Consider the following 20,908-nt stretch of genomic DNA (forward strand, 5'->3'; position numbering starts at 1 on the left):
TTTTTTTTTTTTTTTTTTTTTTTTTTTTTTTTTTTATGGACAGCTTTGGAAAGATCTTCAGCTTAGAATAAATATTAAAGGAAACACCAATCCTTGTCATGGATTGGTGTTACATATGCAAAATGAGCGATTCCATTGGCCATTGTGAGATTGGCATGACCCTATAGAATGACTTCTTTGCTAGGGTGGGGTTAGCTTGGGTGATGCTGAGAATGGTTGTTGATTTTCTAGCAAATTGGAGAGGCCTTCATGTTAATCTACAAATTGCTACAATTTGGAAGAGGGTCTCGATATGCCTATGGTGGTGTCTTTGAAGGGAGATGAATGAAAGAAGTTTTGAAGATCATGAGCAATCAATGGATGAGCTTAAAGCATTCTTTTCTAACAATTTACTCCATTGGTACATTGTAATTGATTTTTTTTCTTTTTTTTGATAAGTAACATAGACAATTTTATTAGAACGAATGAAATAGGTGTAGGCCATGTACACAATATACAAAAGAAAACACCTAATTACATTCGAGGAAGTAGAAAGCAACGACAAAAAGTCAAAGATTGTAATTGATTTTAACGGCATGAGCTTTTATGAATTTCTTGTATCATTGGATTATCATACATAGGCGATGCACTTGCACATTGCACATTATTTTCTTCTATAAAATTTGTTTAACAATAAAAATAGTTTGTGGGAGTAATTACTAGAGTTCTAGCCCAAAGCTTGTAATCTTTGACAATAAAAAAGTCAGATTGTAATTGATTTTAACGACATGAGCATTCATGAATTTCTTGTATCATTGGATTATCATACATAGGCGATGCACTTGCACATTGCACATTATTTTCTTCTATAAAATTTGTTTAACAATAAAAATAGTTTGTGGGAGTAATTACCAGAGTTCTAGCCCAAAGCTACCATGCGAGGATTTCTCGAAGAATGGGAAAATCAAAGAAGGTGTTTGCTTAAAAGCATAACAAATTAAATATTTAAGTTGAAGATGTTAAACTTGGGGTACCTATAGATTAACCTTGGGTAATTTCTACTAGACAGTGGACGTTGGTACTCTGCTTCATCTACTGAATCATGTCTGTTAGAGGATATGTTTGTAATTAGTATAAGTGTGTGAGGGTATAAGTGTCAAGTGTATGTAGTGTATATATATATATGTTTGTACATAATTAAATGAGAATGAAGTATTTTTCCTCCATAAAGGTCTACATGGTATCAAAGCTGTTGTTTGAAGTGTTGGTTTTCTGAGCTTTCAGATCAGTTTGTGGTGGTTGGTGGAAGTGTTTTCAGCAGCCCGTAGCTCTTTGAAGTGTGTTCCGGCTACTTTCCAGCTTCGTCTCCGGTACTAGGCACTAGGGGTAGACTTGCCGGCCTTTTCTATGGTTACCGGCATAGTCATCGCCACCGGGAAGGGCCTCGTCGCTTGCCAAAGGTTGAAGTTCTGGGCTGTTTGGTTGCAGGTACAAGCTGTCTAATCTTGAGTTTGAGTAGTCAAACCCTAGATTAACAGTGTATTTCTATATGGAATAACACCTGTTTGGTAACACGTATAAGCTAAACCCAACTTACCTTATCCTTGGTTGGGAATAATCTACTCCCATTTCAAATTAGTTTTTGAAGCCAGTATCGCAGAAACCCGATACAGGCCGAAATTCATCCAAAACAGGCCGGTTCAGGCTGAAACAAACCTGAAACAGGCCTGATTTCGGCTCATATAGACCGAAATTTTGTTCTTAGAGTTGTTTTTCGGGTACCTGGGCCAAGTTTCTACATTTTTAGGTTATGTTTCTCGAATTTTTCAAGTTGAACTGTGATTTTTCTAAGATATTGTGTGGAGTTTCAATCCCCAAGTTCAGTTGTGATATTTGTTTTCTGCATCCATTTGCCAAAAAATGATTAGTATATCAAAGGATAAGTATGATAAGCTTTTGGGTCACACACGGTTTTCAACGTCCACATGTCTTGCCTCATCCACACAAGATATGTGGATCATTGATTCGGGAGCTAATGAACATCTGACTAGTTGGCCCTCTATCTTATCTAAGTTAGATACTGCAACATCTCCAAAAAGTGTTATTCTCCCTAATGGTTCTCTTGCTAAAGTTACAGGCATTGGATCCACTAACCTCACTAACTCTATATCCTTGTAATCTATTCTATATGCTCCTAGTTGTCCCTTCATGTTGCTGTCCATCAGTAAAATTACTCAAAGTCTTCAATGTTGAGTGACATTTTATCCCTCTTCATGTGTTTTTCAGGATCTCAAAACAGGAAGCAAGATTGGTATGGGGCATAAAGCTGGTGGCTTGTATTATCTTGATGTTAAACAGTCACCCACTCAAGCCCTTAGATCCTCCTCATCATCTACTTATGAATAGCATTGTCGTCTTGGTCACTCCCCTCTTTCCCTTTTGAAGCGTCAGGTCAAGAATCTAGAAAATGTGTCTCCCATTCCTTGTAAAGCATGTCAAATTAGTAAACATCATCATATGCCTTTTATACCTCGAATTGATAAAAGAGCCTCAAGTCCTTTTGAATTGGTTCACTCTGATATATGGGTACTAATCAACATTGAATCAAACTCATTTCAGTATTTTGTCACATTTATTGATGACCACTCTCATGTGACATGGGTGTTTATGATGAAGGCAAGATCTGAACTTCTTTATATATTCAAAGTGTTTTGGAAAGAAATTAAAACTTAATTTAATAAAAGGGTTCAGGTTTTGCGTTTTGATAGTGCTAGAGTTTCTATCTAGTGGCTTTGCTACTTACTTAAGTAGCAAAGGAATTGTTCATCAAACTTTGTGTTCTTATACACCCCAACAGAATGGAGTGGCTAAACGCAAAAATCGTCACTTGTTAGATGTAACCCGAGCACTTTTATTGCACATGCATGTTCCTAAACGATTTTGGAGTGATGGTGTTCTTACCACTTGTTACCTTATTAATCATATGCCTTCATCAATTCTCGACAGTTACTCTCCTTTCTCCATCTTGTTTCCTTCATCTCCACCATTTATCTTTCCTAAAAAAAGCATTGGATGTGTTTGATATGTTCAGAACCTTGGTCTGGGTTTTGATAAGCTTGATCCTTGTTCTACCAAGTGTTTTTTTGTTGGTTATTCTCGGACTCAAAAAGGATATCGTTGTTATAGTCTTGTTCTTAGACGCTACTTCATTAGTGCAAATGTTACCTTCTTTGAGTTCATACCCTATTTCTCTGACACAACCCCGAGTGTTGAGTGTGATCCTCTACCATTACCTACTCTTATACTTTCTCCTTTTGTCGTTGCTTCTCCACCTCCACCCCCTCCCCCCGTTCCTTTATAGGTTTACTCGCGTCATTCACGGTTGCTGGCTTCCATGCGTTCACTAACTGTGTCTCCAACTTCGTATCCTGCGTTACCTAGTACTTCAGACTCTCCACCTATTGCTCTAAGCAAAGGTAGTCGATCTTGTGTTACTCGACATCGAATTAGTCAATTTGTCTCATATCATGCCCTATCTCCTCCATTCTCATGCTTTACCTCTCAACTTTCAAAACTTTCTATTCGTAAGACTGTTTAGGATGTTTTATCCGATCCGGGATGGAGCACAGCTATGAAAAATGAAATGGATTCCCTTCATCATAATGAGACATGGGAACTTGTTCCACTACCACCTAGTAAGCAACCTGTTGACTTTAAATGGATATATATAATCAAATTTCATCATTATGATTCGGTGGAACGTCTGAAAGCCCGTTTGGTTGCTAAGGGTTACACTCAAACATATGGCATTGATTACGAGGATATTTTCTCCCCAGTTGCCAAAATCTCTTCCATTCGAGTATTGATTTCTCTTGTTGCTAATTTAGACTGACCTTTATTTCAGCTGGATGTTAATAATGCATTTCTACATGATGACTTTGCAAGTTAAAAAGGGCATTATATAGTTTAAAACAATCTCCTCGAGCATGGTTTGGGAAGTTTTTTGATGTTGTATTGGCATTTGGTCTCCATAGATGCCAAACAAATCATTCGGTATTTCACCTACATAGTGATGCAGGTCACATTTTGTTAGTTGTATATGTGGACGACATTGTAATTACTGGGAGTGACTCTGTTGGAATTGCTAGGTTGAAACAGTATTTACATGATCTATTTCAAACAAAAGACTTGGGTAAGCTCAGATATTTCCTTGGAATTGAAGTCAGTAGATCTAAAGAGGGTATCAACCTATCTTAAAGGAAATATGTACTTGATCTTCTGGAAGAAACCGGTATGTTGGGTGTACGACCTATTGACACCCCTATGGACCCAAATCGTAAATTCTTGAAAGAGGAATGGGGGTTGTTTGGAGATCCAAGTAGGTATAAAAGACTTGTTGGGAAATTGAATTATCTCACTATCACTAGACCAGACATCTCTTATGCAGTGAGTGTACTGAGTTAGTTTTACAAATGCCTAGGGTCTCACATTGGGATGCTGTAATTCATATTTTTCGTTATCTTAAGCGAACACCTGGTCTTGGATTACTGTATCGACCAAATGGATATTTTAGGGTTGAAGCCTTTTCAAATCCTGATTGGGCAGGATCACCTTCAGATAGAAGATTTACTACTGGATATTGTACTTTTGTAGGAGGTAACTTGGTTACATGGAAGAGTAAGAAACAAGCAGAAGTAGCTTGGTCTAGTGCAGAAGCTGAATACAGGGCAATGGCTAACACTACTAGTGAGCTGACATGGTTGCAACACTTCCTTCAAGAGATTGGGTTTCCAGCTCCTACTCCTCTCGAGTTATTTTGTGATAATCAAGCCGCAGTGCATATTGCCTCTAACCCTGTGTTTCATGAGAGGACTAAACATATAGAGATTGATTGTCACTTCATTCGAGATGAGATACTAAGTGGTGACATTACTACACCTTTTGTGAAGTCTGCTGATCAACTTGCAGATGTGTTTACTAAGTCTTTGTGTTGGAGTCGGTTAAAACTTATTTGTTTCAAGCTAGGTTTATATGATATATATGCCCTAGCTTAAGGGGGAGTGTTAGAGGATATGTTTGTAATTAGTTTAAGTGTGTGAGGGTATAAGTGTCAAGTGTATGTAGTGTATTTATATATATATATATATATGTTTGTACATCAATTAAATGAGAGTGAAGTATTTTTCCTCCATAAACGTCTAAATTGTCTATAGCCTCTTTGTTTGCTTAGTTTTTGCCATTACTTGGAGTTATCTCTTCCATTCATATTTTTTCTTAAGTATTCTTCTTTTCCTCCTTTATTTACATTTGAACATGCAGCAGGGAGTTACTGGTTTCCATTCGTTATAATGAACCTGGATGGCAATGGTCAGGCAGTTTCTTGCCAGATCATCTAGGTGATACTCAAGTAAAATTACGGAATTACGTCTCCAATGCATTGAATATGATACGGGTTGAAGTGCAGAATGCTGATGTTTCCATTGGAGATGAGAAAATTGTTGGAAGCCTCCATGGAAGTTCTGGGACAAACTTGATTCTTTTATCAGATGATGACACAGGGTATATGCCATACAGAATTGATAATTTCTCAAAGGAGGTCAGTATTGTTGTTCATTTAGTTTATTTGCTACATATATCCCAAAATAAGCTTTCACGGTTGATTTGTGTTTTTTTTTTTTCCTGTGATAATGTTTCTAATTGGCCTCCTTGTTTTACAAAATATTTTTCTACACTCATCTCTCTTTCTCTGTACCACCCCACATCTATGGGAGGGAGATAGGTAGGATCCCCCATTGAATGGGAAGAAATGTTCTCAACATTTTTAGGATTCCAAGTTAAAATTTATTAGTCCTTTTGAAATATAGGCCTGGATGTGGCTTGTGCCTTACTTGGGTTGTTCTAAGTGTTATTAGAGTCAATCCTAACCAAGACTAGGGTGTCAAGCATGAGTGTTGAGATTGTAACACCCCCACCTCAATGGAAAATTTCTTGCATGGTAGTGTTTAGGTGTTTGATGGGATTCTAAATTGCTTGGTAGGAAGAAGTTCTTAACATTTTTAGTAACAAAAATTCTAAGTGCAGTCACTTTTGCGTACTCTTTGCGCACTCCACTAATGTGATTAGTTGCGTCACTTTTTTTTAATATAAAATAACTATTTCTATCAATCACATTAGTAGAGTGCACAAAGAGTATGCAAAAGTGACTATTTGTAGCATAACTCTTTTAATAATGATTGACCAATTGTAACCTTCATTAGTTCTTTGGAAGTATAAGTTCATATGTGGTTTGGATTTTTCTTATGCTTATCAGTGTAAATTTATCATTTCTATAGGTGTACAATAGTTATGTAGTTAAAAATTCTTGCTTGCTTTAGTCTTTTACATGTTGCTTGAACCCATTGGTCAAATGTCAAAATGCATGGTCAACGATGTATATTCTCCACAGTCCGGCACAGCCATGATGTTCAAATCTTGATTCGCAATTTTTGGTACTTGCCACTTTGTAGAGGCTACGGATCTACCAGCAAAAATGTGAGACTTTTGAGACTATTGTTCACTCTTATGCATCTTGCCCTTATGCCTGGGATGAACCTTGCTACCCACACCGTCTAGCTGTGGAGGTAAGCCTATTTGGTTTTATTTAAAATTATGGTACCTTTTATTGTTTACTAAGGAAAGCTTGTTGGTGCCTTCGGAACTGCAAGGTACCTGGAGAATGTGTTCTGGGGTCATATTCTCTTGATGATGTCAAAGAGTACATGCCTGTATACTTACCATCATCCTCTGAGGTATATTTGTTTAGCCTTTATTCTTTATGTTACCCATAATGGTCAATGGTTTGCAAAACATTGGTGTCAAATTCTTTAGTTTGTATCAACTTTGCATGGTTTAATTTTTTGAACTGATTTTTTTTTGTAAGTCCCCAGATCATCTGTCCAAAAATGACCAACAAATCAATCTCAATTTCATCCCTTGGATGTTGTGTGAAAATAGATAACCAACATCAACTTAATACTCTCATAAAACTGTGCTTAGTCGAGTTCCTCCAGAGTTGCATGACAAAAGAAAAAGAGAAACAAATTGAATAAAGTTTTATTTTTTATATGCTTGTCACTTTTTTGTGTTGGCAGGGCAACCTTCTTTGTCTTCTCATTGAAATTTCAGACAATATTGCACAATTGGAGAAGTGACTACAAAGAAAACAAAATCACACAGCATTAGAGAACACATTGTATAATTTAATCAGATGGGGATGTCATAACAGCTGCAGAATTTGTAAATCAAACTATACCTGAGCTATCTACTATCATTGCTTTGCTTGGATGATCTAGAGGAAAATATTTTCTTAGTAATGAGAAGACGGCTTCTCTTTAACAATAGAGATCCAAAAAAAAACTTTATCAATTAAAGAATTACAGCCATATAAATCCAATTAATCTTTTATTATTGTCATGACTTTCTTAACAGAATAGAATTCAAAATGGCTTCATTAATTAGTATAAAATATATAGGTAGTTATCACATGAACTTATTTTTTTATGCTTCATATATGTTCACACCAATTTAGCCATGATAAATGCACAGATGAAGTGAGACATAAAACTTAAACTTGCATTGATTTTTTGTGTCAAAAGGGTTTTTCTTTTTAAATACTACCAGGAATGTTATTTTTTTCAAAGTAAATGGGTTTGTTAGGTGTATCTCTTGTATAAATCCTGTGTGCTGGAACCCCAAGGGGGTGGTGAAGGCCTTGGTCTTGGGGTCTCATTCCCTTCAAGGTCCAGGGTTCAACACCTCATGGGTGCAAACAATCCTTTGAGGCCACACCCCCTGGTGAAAAGCCAGCGATTTAACTAGTTTCGTGTAGGGAAACTTCCGAGGGTGCGGTGCACGGGACCGGGGTTTATTCTGCAGGGATGGGTCCAAAGGGCCCTGCCTTGGAGAGGTTCCCCGACATCAAAAAAAATAAATAAATCCTGTGTGCTGGAGTAACCTTCTTTTTCATCATTAATAAAATCTTTGTTTCTTGATAAGTAAAAAGTTTTAATGATAAAAGAGTTGGAATAGCCCAAATACACAGGAAATATATAAGAGAAAACACCTAACTAGGAAGGAGAAAAGGATCCAAAATATGAAAAGTAAGCCCATTAAATCAACAGCGATTGTTCTTAGAGGCCTTGGGCTTGAGGGTATGCTCCCCTCAGGTCTAAGGTTCAAATACCTTTAGGTGCAAATAATCTTTAGGGATTATCGGACTAGGGAATTTTTCCCTTGAATTACCCAAGGTGCACTTGCTGGAAACTCCTTGCCGAGAGCCTGTGCACCTCCGGGATTAGTCAGGACGCTGTTCTCAGATACTCGATGCCAATAAAAAAAAATATATTGAAAAAGAAAGATCTAAGCTTCAATGAGCATTCCCAATCTTTGAAACAACAGTCACTTCTTTCCTTCCAAGTCCACCATAAATCGCCAATGAGAGCCATCTTTTAGATTGCAACAGTATGTGGAATACCTTGACGGGTCCTTCAATATGCAATACCCTCAACCACCTTCCCAAGCATGACCAAAGCTAACCCAACTCTTTCGAAAAACCCATCCTACAAGGCCCCTAGAAACCTCACAATGAACTAGTAAATGATCCGTTGTTTCACTACTTTTTCTACATATGCAACACCATTCAATACCAATGATCCAGCATTTCTGTAGGTTGTCCACTGTTACAATCGTCCCCAAAGAAGCATTCCATACAAAGAAAGTGGCCTTTAAAGGTTCCCCAATCAAGAGAATTTCCCTTTCTTAGAAGGAGCCCACAACAATTTATCTGCCTCTTGATTACTGACTCCTGTGGAATACAGCAAGCTGAAGCATTCTGAAATTCTACCAATTTCCCAATCATGGGCCTGAAGAAACTAACATTCCTCTTGATGGTCTCCCAAAACTAATTTCCCAATCATGCCTCCGGGTTACTCTGATCCTATAGACAAGTGTCATACTAGGTAGCCATCCCCTACCACTTATTTGATGTGTCTAGCAAATACCACCTAACCTTTTCTAACGTTGTTCTATAGCTCTTTGTAGCTCCAAGCATTCCCCCCCCCCCCCCCCCCCCCCTGTGGCCCCCAAAAAAAAAAAAAAAAAAAATAACCCCTATATTTTGAATCAATCACCATCTTCCACAAGGCTTCCCTCTCATGGTTGTACCACCACATCCATTTCTCAAGATGAGTTTGATTAAATACCCTCAGGTTTTGAATCCCTAAGCCACCACCTGCAATTGGAGATCATACCTTGTCTCAATTGACTAAATGAAATTTGACCTCTTCACCTAGTCCACCCCAAAGAGAATCACGTTGTGACTTCTCAATCCGATAAGTGTTTATTGTCGGTGTGTGCCATAGTCTCTTTCATTCTTGTAATTAACTTCCATACTTGATGGATACCTGTGGTACTTGTTCGAGGTGTGCCCGTAGTCTCTATCATTCTTGTAATTAACCTCCATACTTGATGGATATCTGTGGTTCTTACTTGTTAGTTAACCTTATATGCATGAATTCTTGCACCATTCATTTGTTGGCTTACACTAATTTTTGCCTGCAGAAGCCTGAGAGAACATTGCATTTGTCAGTCCATGCGGAAGGGGCAACCAAGGTGCATTTGTAATAGTTTAGTGCATGCAGTGGACTATTTGGTGTGTCATCTCGATAGCTTAATGTTGCATTCACCCATTGCAGGTCCTCTGTGTTATTGATTCAAGTTACCACATATTGAATGACATCAAGAATTCAAGCGTCTATCACTCTAGAGAAAAAGGGAAACATTCTCAAAAACATGAAAAGCTTGTTGATTACAAGGAAAAAATATCTTTTGTTATTCCACATGTTGGTATCTCCTTGATTAATCATTTCCCACAGGTATATGGAATATAGAATTCTCTTCATCCACGACACTTCTCCAAACTTTGTTCATCGGTTTATTATTTTGCAGGAATTGCTTTTCGCTTGTGCAAAGAATTTAACAGTCGAGCTGCTACAGAGTTTGGATCAACAGAAGCTTTCCTGTCAAATCTCATCATTGCAAATAGACAACCAGCTGCGCACTACCCCATATCCCGTTATCTTGTCCTTTGATCGTGAACCACTGGCTTCTGAAAACTCTTGCGAACCTGTATTCTACCTAGCTGTGTCAAAGTGGAGGAAGAAAGATATTTCATTGGTGTCATTTGAATATATAAGCTTAAGGTTACATTTTCTGAAATTGGTATATCTTAAAAGTTTGATACTTTTGGTGCTTATTATATAACTTTTATTGCCTGCAGAGTAGCAGATTTCCACCTTGAGCTTGAGGAAGAAGTGATACTGAGCTTGTTTCACTTATTCAAAAATGTGTATTCAAGGTCCCAATATAGAGTCTTGCCATTTTCGGATCCTTTACTTCATCCTCATATCTATGATATGCGGTTGGTGAAGGAATCCTTGGCAGATGTTCAGACAAGTGAGTACTTGAATGGAAGGGAGGATCGCCTCCTATCAATGTATGTTCCTGTGCTTAATGAAAACAATAGGGGCAGTCTTTCATTACCTTCAGTAGTTCCAATTGGAGCTCCTTGGCAGCAAATTTATCTTTTGGCGAGAAGACAGAAGAAAATCTATGTTCAAGTGTTTGATGTGGCCCCCGTTAAGCTGACATTAAGGTGAGTCTGTTATTCCTCCCAGCAGCCATGTGTTTGCTGTATATAGCTTATTTCTTACCCTATTCCTTAAAGCCAATTAATTATGATGAATATCTCTTGCACAGCTTTTCCAGCTCTCCATGGATGCTCAGAAATGGGGTTCTTTCCTCTGGAGACTCTCTCATCCATGTAAGTTGCATATTTTTCCTGCTTAGAAAAAAATGCAGCATATTTTTCCAAGAAATGGTGTCCAAGATATTATAAGTAATTCTTCCAAGCCCACATAGGAGAGTGGCAGTGGGTTGACAGCAAGTACAAAACTCTGATATTTAATACACATGGTATGTACTAGAAAGGTAGTCTAAAAACTTTGGGTCATGTGGAGTTCTGGTACTCAAAGTTGGGTGCTATCTGATTTGTATAATCTCAAAAAAAAATCTCTGAATGGTAGGATGCATGGAGTGCATTATAAAAGGTTAAAAATTGGGTCTCAGTACGTGGGCACATCATACATGAATAGGCATAACAATCCATGTAGAAATCTTTTAAGTTGCCACCTGAAGTAAATTTTGAGGTACACATGCGTGACACACATGTATATTTGTATTTTGCTTATATGTATATGCGAAGCCCCCCACTACAGGTGGAGATTGAGTATCCTCAATTTCTGGAAAAAGAATGACAAGGATGAAGGATGTGGACTGGGAGAAACAGTTCCAACTGATGGATATATCCGCCATATTGTGATAAAATTTCTCAGAACTAAATTTAGCATCACCGTTGTTTTACATGAATACTTATTGTGATAATAAATTACAGAGAGGCATTATGGCTCTTGCTGATGTGGAGGGAGCACGTATTCATCTCAAACAACTGACTATTGCGCATCACATGGCTAGCTGGGAATCCATTCAGGAGATTGTTATCAGGCATTACACTCGGCAACTTCTTCATGAGATTTACAAGGTAAATTTTTATAATTATAAGGTCATTTTCATTACACTTTTTGCTTTATGAAGTATTTTTATTGCCTTGTACATCATTGATGAATTAAAGAATGTCATTGTGAAGTAAGATGAGAAGTTGTTAAAAGTGTTATTGATTTGTACTACCATTTAGAAGTTAATTTTAGTTGCATGCTTCAAACTTTGCTACAGAGTACTCTTTTTGTCCTTCCAATTCTTCTTCCTAGTTTCTAGGTTTTTATTAGGATAAATAATGAGAATTTTTTCCCTTGAGGCTAAGATTCAGTTTTGTTTAATGTTTACTGCTTTTGGCAGATGTATTCCCTTGCCAGCTTCTCCCATGGGACAGTATTCTCATGCCGGCTTTCTAACTGTAGTCGATATTGAGAGAAATTCTACAGATATTTTTATTGATCTTTAAGCTTATATATACAATATACAAAAGACACTAACACCCTTATATACATTAGTTATAACCATACCCTTTAACACTCCCCCTCAAGTTGGTGCATATATATCATATAAACCTAGCTTGGAACAAATATGCTTTAACTGTTTACAACATAATGGTTTGCTAAATATATCTACAAGTTGATCAGCAGACTTCACAAAGGGTGTAGAAATGTCACCACTTAGTATGTTATCCCGAATGAAGTGACAATCAATCTCAATGTGTTTAGTCCTCTCGTGGAAAACGGGATTAGATGCAATATGCACTGCAATGTGGTTATCACAAAGTAACTAAAGAGGGACAGGAGCTAGAAACCCAATCTCTTGAAGAAAGTGTTGCAACCATGTCAGCTTACTAGTTGTGTGAACCATTGCTCTGTATTCAACTTCTGCACTAGACCGAGCTACTATTGCTTCTTACTCTTCCACGTAACCAAGTTACCACCCACAAAAGTACAATACCCATTAGTTGATCTTCTATCTAAAGGCGATCCAACCACAAAAGAAACAAGGGATGGGCTTGGGTTTGGGTATGGTCTGTGGCCCAAGTGAGGTTCAAAAGTAGGGTGTGGCTGTGTTGGGTAAGGCTCAGGTGAGTGGGCCTCAGAAAGGGAAGAAGACCTGCGGGGGCCTTGAAGGAGAGACGGATTGGAAGGGGAAGAAGGTGGCTTATGGGCCAGGCCAAGTCTGGCAGGAGAAAGGCCCGATTTTGAACTTATCGGGTGTGAGGGTGGAGCCCAAAATTATTGTACCAGGCCCGAGTCTTACACAATACCAAGCCCAAAATTATTGGGTGGTGGTCCTTTGGAGGTAGTACAACTGCTAGAAGTGGAGATGGGGGAAATCGTGGGATGCGGAAGGTCTTGAATTGTGCATTTCTAAACAGGAAGACTTTGGTGTGGCTCAAGGAGAGCTGTTACTGCCACAGAAAGCTCCGGTGAGCATTGGGACACCTTTGGATTTTTCAATATCTTTGGGTCAAGCTCAGTTAAGGTGGTGTGATGCTTTTATGGCTCACGGTGAGCCCTTGGAGGGAGTACGAGTAGATCCTTTAGTTGTTTTGCAGAGTGGGGGCTCGTCGGATAAGGGGGAGTCAGATGGGGAAGGCCAGTTGATGCTTTATGATCCTTGTAATTACTCAAACGAGTGGGATGAGTCAACAGGAGAGGATCGTACCCCTATAAGTATGATCCCTCCTACTGTTGCTTTGAATTGGGTATTGAAAAAGGTAGAAGAATTGCAGAGTTGTATGGGGATTTCATGTGAGGGCTACGAAGATCAGTTTAAGGCATTGATTATAGCCATTGAGGTAAGACAACATGGTGCAGGGTCTAAAAAAATAGGGAGTGAAGAGGTTGACGTGGTCCATTAATTATGATGGAAAGGAGGGAAGTGCAAGTCATGGTAGAAATAAGGGGAGGGCTGGAACAGTTGTTAAATGAAGCCAAAAATTCTGAGTTGGAATGTTCGGGGGCAGAACGAGATTAATAAAGGCCTTTGAATAAGAGCCTTATTGAGGCAAGGAAATGTGGATATCATTTGTTTGCAGGAAACAAAGTTGAAGATTATTAATAGAAGAATTATTCAGAGTATATGGAGTTGTCAATATGTAGATTTGGCATACTTACCTTCGAAAGGGGCCTCAGGTGGAGTTATGGTTATGTGGGATAAGAGTGTGGTGGGGAACATTGACAAGTTTGTGGGAGAATACTCGGTAAAATATAGATGATGGTTTCTTATGGGCTTTTGCTAGGGTATATGGTCCTAACTTGGATGGTGAGAGGCGGTTGCTTTGGGATGAGCTGGCTGGCCTAAGTGCTTGGTGGGAGGCTCCTTGGTGTATTGGCGGGGATTTTAATGTGATAAAATTTTCCAGCGAAAGATCAGGGGAGGGACGACAAAATCAAGCTATGGTGGATTTCTCTAATTTCATTTTTGAGTTAGGTTTGATGGATATCCCTTTAATGGGAGGTGAATTTACTTGGTCTAATAACTTAACGTGGTAAAGACTGGACAGATTTCTCATTTCTCCCTCATGGGAGCTACAATACCCAGATTTAAGCCAGAAAAGTCTCTCGAGGATATGCTCTGATCACTTTCCTGTAATGTCAGATTGTGGTGGTATTCAAGGGGGTAGAAGGCCTTTCAAGTTTGAGAATATGTGGTTAAAAATGGATGGGTTTGTGGACTTGATTAGACAATGGTGGAATTCATACTTATTTGAGGGCAATCCGAGCAATATATTGGCCTACAAGCTGAAAGCTTTGAAGAAGGATTTGAAGATATGGAATGAATAGGTATTTGGAGACGTAACGTCATAGAAGAAGAGCCTATTTCAAGAACTACAAAGCTTGGAGGGTATAGGGGTTGAGAACAGCTGAAAAGATCAAGTAGTTTCTGAACTTGAACGATTGACCCTTATGGAGGAGATCTCATGGAGGCAAAAGTCAAGGGCTTTGTGGCTTCAGGAAGGGGATAAATGCACAAAGTTTTTTCACTGAGTCGCTAATGCACATAGGCGGTTTAATTCCATTGAGTCCATGAACATAGATGTTAGTGCTTCCTCTGATCAGGTTGTGATAAAGGAGCACGTGGCTGGCCATTTTGAACATTTGTTATTGAAACCTCATGCATGGGGGCCTACTATTGAGGCTATTGATCAAAAAAGTGCGGCTTGGTTGGAGAGACCATTTGAAGCGGAAGAGGTACATCAAGTTATCCAGAAAATGAATAAGGATAAAGCTCCAGGGCCGGATGGCTTCACTATGGCTTTTTTCCAGACTTGTTGGGAAGTGTTGAGGGAGGATGTATTGCTGGTTTTTCAGGAATTTTTCACTTATGGCAAATTGAGAAAAGCTTAAATGCTACTTTTATTGCTCTAATCGCTAAAAAGGCTAGTGTAATAGAGGTCCAAGATTGCAAGCCAATTAGTCTTGTGGGCAATTTGTATAAGATGCATTCAAAAGTTCTTACCAACAGGATGAGCATGGTCATGACGAAGATTATTTCTAAGTCACAAAATGGCTTTGTGAGAAGGAGACAAATTTTGGACTTGGTCCTTATAGCTAATGAATGCTTGGATAGCAAGTTCAAGTCGGGAGCTCTAGGTATTATATGCAAACTAGATATGGAGAAGGCATATGATCATGTTAATTGGGATTTTCTTATATATATGCTAGGGAGATGTGGGTTTGGAGAAAGATGGAGGAAATGGATGAGGCACTGTGTGTCAATGGCCCATTTCTCGGTTTTGGTAAATGGAGATCTAGTGGGCTTTTTTAACAATTCAAGAGGACTACGCCAAGGTGATCCATTATCACCCCTCTTGTTTGTTCTAGTAATGGAGGCACTAAGTAGAATGGTGTCTGCTGCAATAGAGGGTGGATTTTTCTTAGGTTTCTCTGTGGGAGATATCCATGGCTCTATCATTATTTCTCACATTTTGTTTGTAGATGACATCTTGCTATTTTGTGAGGCAAATGCAGGGCATATCCAATCTTTGAAAGCCATTTTACTTTGTTTTGAAGCAGTATTCGGGTTGAAGATTAACCTTGCTAAGACGGAGACGGTCGCGGTTGGTAATGTAAACAATATTAGGGGGTTCGCTAACATTTTGGGTTGTGTGATTTCTTCGTTGCCTTTGAAGTACCTTGGTCTTCTGTTGGGGACTCCTTTCAAAGCTAAGTCAATTTGGGAGGTGGTGCTGGAAAAATTTGAGCAGAGGCTGGCTGGGTGGAAGAGGTTGTATTTATCTAAAGGGGGCGGATTACACTTATCAAGAGCACTTTATCAAACCTTCCAACATACTACCTTTCTTTATTTCCCCTCCCCGCTAGCATTGCATTGAGAATGGAGAAAATTCAGCATGATTTTTTGTGGAGTGGAATAGGTGATGAGTTTAAATTACACTTAGTGGGGTGGGACAAGGTTTGCTCTCCTTTGAGAGACAGTGGTTTGGGGGTTCATAATGTGAGGGATTTCAATAAGATTCTACTAGGTAAATGGTTGTGGCGTTATAACTATGAGAGGGAAGCCTTATGGAAATGGGTGATTGACACAAAGTATGGTAGTGAATGGGAAGGCTGGTGTTCTAATGAGGGCAGGGGGGCTTATGGAGTAGGGCTATGGAAGTATATACAGAAAGGCTGGTGCTCCTTTGTTAGTAATACTCGATTGTGTGTGGGGGATGGTAGTAGGATCAGCTTTTGGAAGGATGTGTGGGTGGGAGACACGGCCTCGAAGGAAGTTTATCCCATGATTTTCAGTATTGCAAGGGAAAAAGAAGCTGTGGTGGCTGATTTGCGGTTAATCAATCAAGATTCTCAAGAGTGGAACATTAGTCTCACTAGGGATGCCCATGATTGGGAAGTGACTGTTTTGGTGGAGTTTTTGAATTTGCTATACAACACTCCTATTGCTGCCACAACTGAAGACTTGCTGGAATGGAGACCCTCTAGGAAAGAGAAGTTTATGGTATGCTCCTTTTATGACTCTATTACCATACAACAAAGGCACAACTTCCCTTGGAAGAACATCTCGAGGAGTAAAGCACCAACCAAGGCTGCATTCTTTGTCTGGACAGCAGCTCTAGGGAAGATTTTGACCATAGATAATCTTAGACGACGTGGCCTTATAATCACATATTGGTGCTGTTTGTGCAAAAATATTGGTGAAACGGTGGACCATCTACTTTTACATTGTGATTTTACTCGAGATATTTGGAACTACTTTTTCAGTAGAATGGGAATAGCATGGGTAATGCCAGGCAAAGTGGTTGAACTGTTAGCCAGCTGGAGAGGGATCACTGGGACACCTCAGATTGCAGCCTTGTGGAAAATGGCTCCTTTATGTATTTTTTGGTGTATATGGTGTGAAAGAAATGAGAGGCTTTTTGAGGATGATGAGCGTTCCTTGGATGAGTTTAGGAGTTTCTTCTGGAAGACTTTGTTTTTGTGGGCCATTTCTTTATATTTGAATGGTCTCAGCTTCTATGATTTTCTTGTAACTGTTTCTAGTTCTTAAATAGGTGTATTCACATGTATACTTCTAGTGTACCTGGGCTATGCCTATTTTTATGTCAATGAGATAACTTATTACTTATCAAAAAAAGTTTTTTTTAACAATAACCACGTGGTATTAGTTTATTATGAATAGAATCCTCCGCCATGCGGTAGGAGTTCATATATCACCATTAATGAAAAATACATGCACCAATCACAGACCGCCATGTTTCAATTTAATTTTGTTCTTAAAATAATTTATTTATTTTTTAAAATGAGAAATATAATTTTATAATAAAAAATTATTATATATTTTTAAAAACATCAAAAAATTTTCTGAATGCCACTTGTAGTGGCTACAAGCACCCTGGTTGGTCAAACGTTGGCCTCCATGGGGTGGCCAGACGAGTGGCCAAAACGAAAATGGGAGTTAGTTTTTTTCTACAGTTTTAATTTTTTAAATATATAAAGATAATATTTTATTATAAAAATATATATTTCTTAATTTTTAAAAAAATTATTTAGTTAAATTATTTTAAGAAGAAATTAAATCGACACATGATGATCTATGATTTGGCCACGTCTATCTTTTACCTGACAAGCCAAGTGAAGCAAGCGGGGTGGAATGACAGTCCTGGAGAGGAGTCATTTTCCACCCCTGACACGTGGTTTTCCCATTGACCCTCTACTTTTTCATTGACCTCTCTTTTCTACCTTTTCTGAACAAGCCAAGAGATAAAAATGTTTCCCCAAAAAATATTTTCAGCTGAAACAAACACAGAAGTATGTATGAATTTTCTTCTAGATGCAAGTATTTAGTGGTTTGTAGGTTTTGAGGAAAATGGGTCTGAAAAAGTATATGCGGGTTTGTATGTTTGAGCCCTTAGCCATCTACTAACCAGTTATATGACAACTTTATACACCAAGTTTTCAGCTCTATTCGATATCCTAGACTGATGAAATGGTTATAGATTTTAAATTTTCTATTAGAATTCAGGGAGAGTGATCTGGAACTTCCAAGTAGAGATGAGTTAAACTTGTCATCAGCAGTCACATCATGCCACCATCAGAATGTGGAGATGACATCAAGACCAATATGACTCATGACTCTATGGGTACCAGCGACAAGCAACAGAGCTGCAATTTATGCAGTTTGGGAAAGGAAGCATGTAATTTTACCAATAGACTGAGTATGAAAGTTTTGTTACCAGATTGGATTTATAATGGAACGAAGAAATTATCCTTCTATTCATGTCAGCAGGAGAATTCTTTTTTGTGGGGATTAATAACAAACTAACTTTACACTGGATAATTTAGCTGCTATTGGAGTTCTAAGACTGCAGGTGAAGGGACATTCAGAATTCATTTACAAGTGGACTGTGATTCCTTGGGCTTCCTGTTTGCTCTGGACCTGTCTGGAATGAAGGTCACGTCATGCTCTTCTCATTCATCTGTAATTATTTTATTTGCAGGTGTTTGGTTCTGCTGGTGTTATTGGTAATCCCATGGGATTTGCAAGGACGCTTGGGCTTGGGATCAAGGATTTCTTATCAATGCCAGCCAGGAGTATTTGGCAGGTATATAGTTTCTAAGATAGTTGGAGGGAGATCATCAAATAGATAATGATGTCAACTGTGAAGTTGAGGAAGATAAACACAAGATCAAATGTACCTACCAAACATAATAACTCCTAGCTAGTGACTAGGATACTGTAAACGATAATGTGGATATCTCATAATTAATGTTCTTATAACCCCAAAGGGTTGGCTCAAGTGGTGAAGGCCTTGGTCTTAAGGTTTCACTCTCTTCAAGATCCAAGGTTCAACACCTCATGGGTGCAAATAATCCTTTGGGGCCACTCCCTAGTGAGAAGCCAAAAATTTAACCAGTTTCGTATAGGGAAACTTCCGAGGGTGCAGTGCACAGGACCAAGGTTTACTTTGCATGGGTGAGTCCAAAAAGCTCTGCCTTGGAGAGGTTCCCCTACATCAAAAAAAATAAAATTTAAAAATTAAAAATTTAAAAAAAATAATAATAATAAGTTTATGTAAATCTGATTAAAGGATAAAATAGCAGACTTGATCTCCAATATTTCGTGTGGCAACTACTTTATGCATTTTCCAAGCTATAGTGTTTACTTTATTAAATGATAAGTTTCTTTCTCTACCAGTTTTCTACAACGAAGCAAGCCTTGTAGAACTTAATCAGTTTCGGCATAGGAATAGATTACAAGCAAGACAATAAAAGATCAATGAAAAAACAAAAATGGAAATTACCTTGTTCAGTAATATACATATCTTCTGTTGGCAGAGCCCTACTGGACTTATTACTGGCATGGCACAAGGTAGCACTAGTCTTGTGAGTAACACAGTGTATGCTATAAGTGATGCTACCACTCAGTTCAGTAAAGCTGCGCAAAAGGTATCTCTTCTTTTGATAAACATTTGAATGGTACCAGATCAGTTTTCTTTATATATTAAGTGGGTTTTTTTACATGTAGGGTATTGTTGCATTTACCTTTGATGACCAAGCTGTTACAACAATGGAAAAGCAGCAGATGAATGCTGCTTCACATAGTAAAGGTGTGATAAATGAAGTCTTGGAGGTACGTTTATCACACTTTAGTGGTTCCCATTATGCAAGTCTTTTGGGCACATCCCCCAATTTTCTCCATTTTTCATGTAGTGGATCTATTGATGCACTGTCTGAAACCAATTTGCAATTGGAAGCCAATTATATTTTCATTATTGTTTTCTACTATAAAAGTAATATTTAATAAATCAATAAAATAGGTATAGCATAAGTACACAAGATGCAATTATATTTTCATTATTTGATAGATTAAATAGAAATTCCACTCTAGAAACCCTAGTCCAAATTGATTTTTTTTTTTTTTTTTTTTTTTTTTTTTAGAAAATTATGCTCTGGAATAGTTCTGATTGTAGATGTGATGTGGGCCCTTGTGACTTGCTCATTAGCCTAATATCAAGTTATCTGGGTAATGAGCAAGTCACAAGGGCCCACATCACATCTGCACTCGGAACTATCCCAGGAAATTGAATTGCATCTACAGTCTATGTGCATGGCGTATAATGTATATATATAAATTGATATTGGGGTATGAGCAAGTTACAAGAGCCCACATCACATCTGCACTCGGAACTATTCCAGGAAATTGAATTGCATATGCACTCTATGTGCATGTCGTATATAATATGAGGTTTTCCAATGTTTGATTATTAGATCTTTGTATGACTTGAACAAATACTAGCTAGCATATGCTTCTTTGAAAAGAAACTAAATGCCCTATATTATTTGTGTTTTGTTGATTTATTGGATGCTTGGAGTATCTCAGAATTTCATGAATAGTAGTGTAGTGAAATGATTTAAGTGAAGATGTTTAATTAGGTTTTGGGAAATGGGAGAGAAAAAGTTAAATAAAAATATTATAAAATTAAAAAATTGTTTGAATATAATTTTTTAATATTATTTTTGTTTTGAAGTTTGTAAAAGTTGTATTGATTTTTGTATTTGAATAATGATTAGATAAAAAAGTTGAAAATTTGAAATTGAAAAGTGTTTTGTGTTTGGGTTATGTTTGGGAATGAAATTATGAGAAATTTGAGAATTCTCATGTTTGCCAAACATCCCCTTATAGTAAACTATGTTTACACTGTTAATTTCAGGGACTCACTGGCCTTCTCCAGTCACCAATTAAAGGAGCTGAGAAACACGGCCTTCCTGGTGTTCTCTCAGGTAATCCATCTGCCAACACACTGTAATTGTATGCATCATATGAACACGAGTATGTATAGGAAACGTAGGGATTTTTATGTGCTGGCAGC

The 20,908-nt window shown here is 38.0% G+C and overlaps 1 protein-coding gene across 11 annotated transcripts in view; it reads left to right on the forward strand.

Annotated features, from left to right (window-relative positions):
* The window catches only part of LOC122312852, a 111,928-nt gene that overhangs the window by 89,055 nt on the left and 1,965 nt on the right, over positions 1–20,908 (forward strand). For 10 of the 11 annotated variants that reach the window (XM_043127500.1, XM_043127502.1, XM_043127503.1 and 7 more), the window contains 13 exons: positions 5,299–5,575; positions 6,486–6,599; positions 6,684–6,767; positions 9,577–9,627; positions 9,711–9,890; positions 9,964–10,217; positions 10,295–10,669; positions 10,774–10,837; positions 11,468–11,614; positions 18,536–18,640; positions 19,374–19,484; positions 19,564–19,668; positions 20,750–20,819. In XM_043127500.1, the coding sequence (XP_042983434.1) occupies positions 5,299–5,575; positions 6,486–6,599; positions 6,684–6,767; positions 9,577–9,627; positions 9,711–9,890; positions 9,964–10,217; positions 10,295–10,669; positions 10,774–10,837; positions 11,468–11,614; positions 18,536–18,640; positions 19,374–19,484; positions 19,564–19,668; positions 20,750–20,819 (1,937 nt within the window). The remainder of the gene's footprint in view (positions 1–5,298; positions 5,576–6,485; positions 6,600–6,683; positions 6,768–9,576; positions 9,628–9,710; positions 9,891–9,963; positions 10,218–10,294; positions 10,670–10,773; positions 10,838–11,467; positions 11,615–18,535; positions 18,641–19,373; positions 19,485–19,563; positions 19,669–20,749; positions 20,820–20,908) is intronic. The other variant, XM_043127495.1, reaches the window with a different exon arrangement.

This window comes from Carya illinoinensis, chromosome 6 (assembly GCF_018687715.1).
Source record: "Carya illinoinensis cultivar Pawnee chromosome 6, C.illinoinensisPawnee_v1, whole genome shotgun sequence".
Classification (NCBI taxonomy): Eukaryota; Viridiplantae; Streptophyta; class Magnoliopsida; order Fagales; family Juglandaceae; genus Carya; species Carya illinoinensis.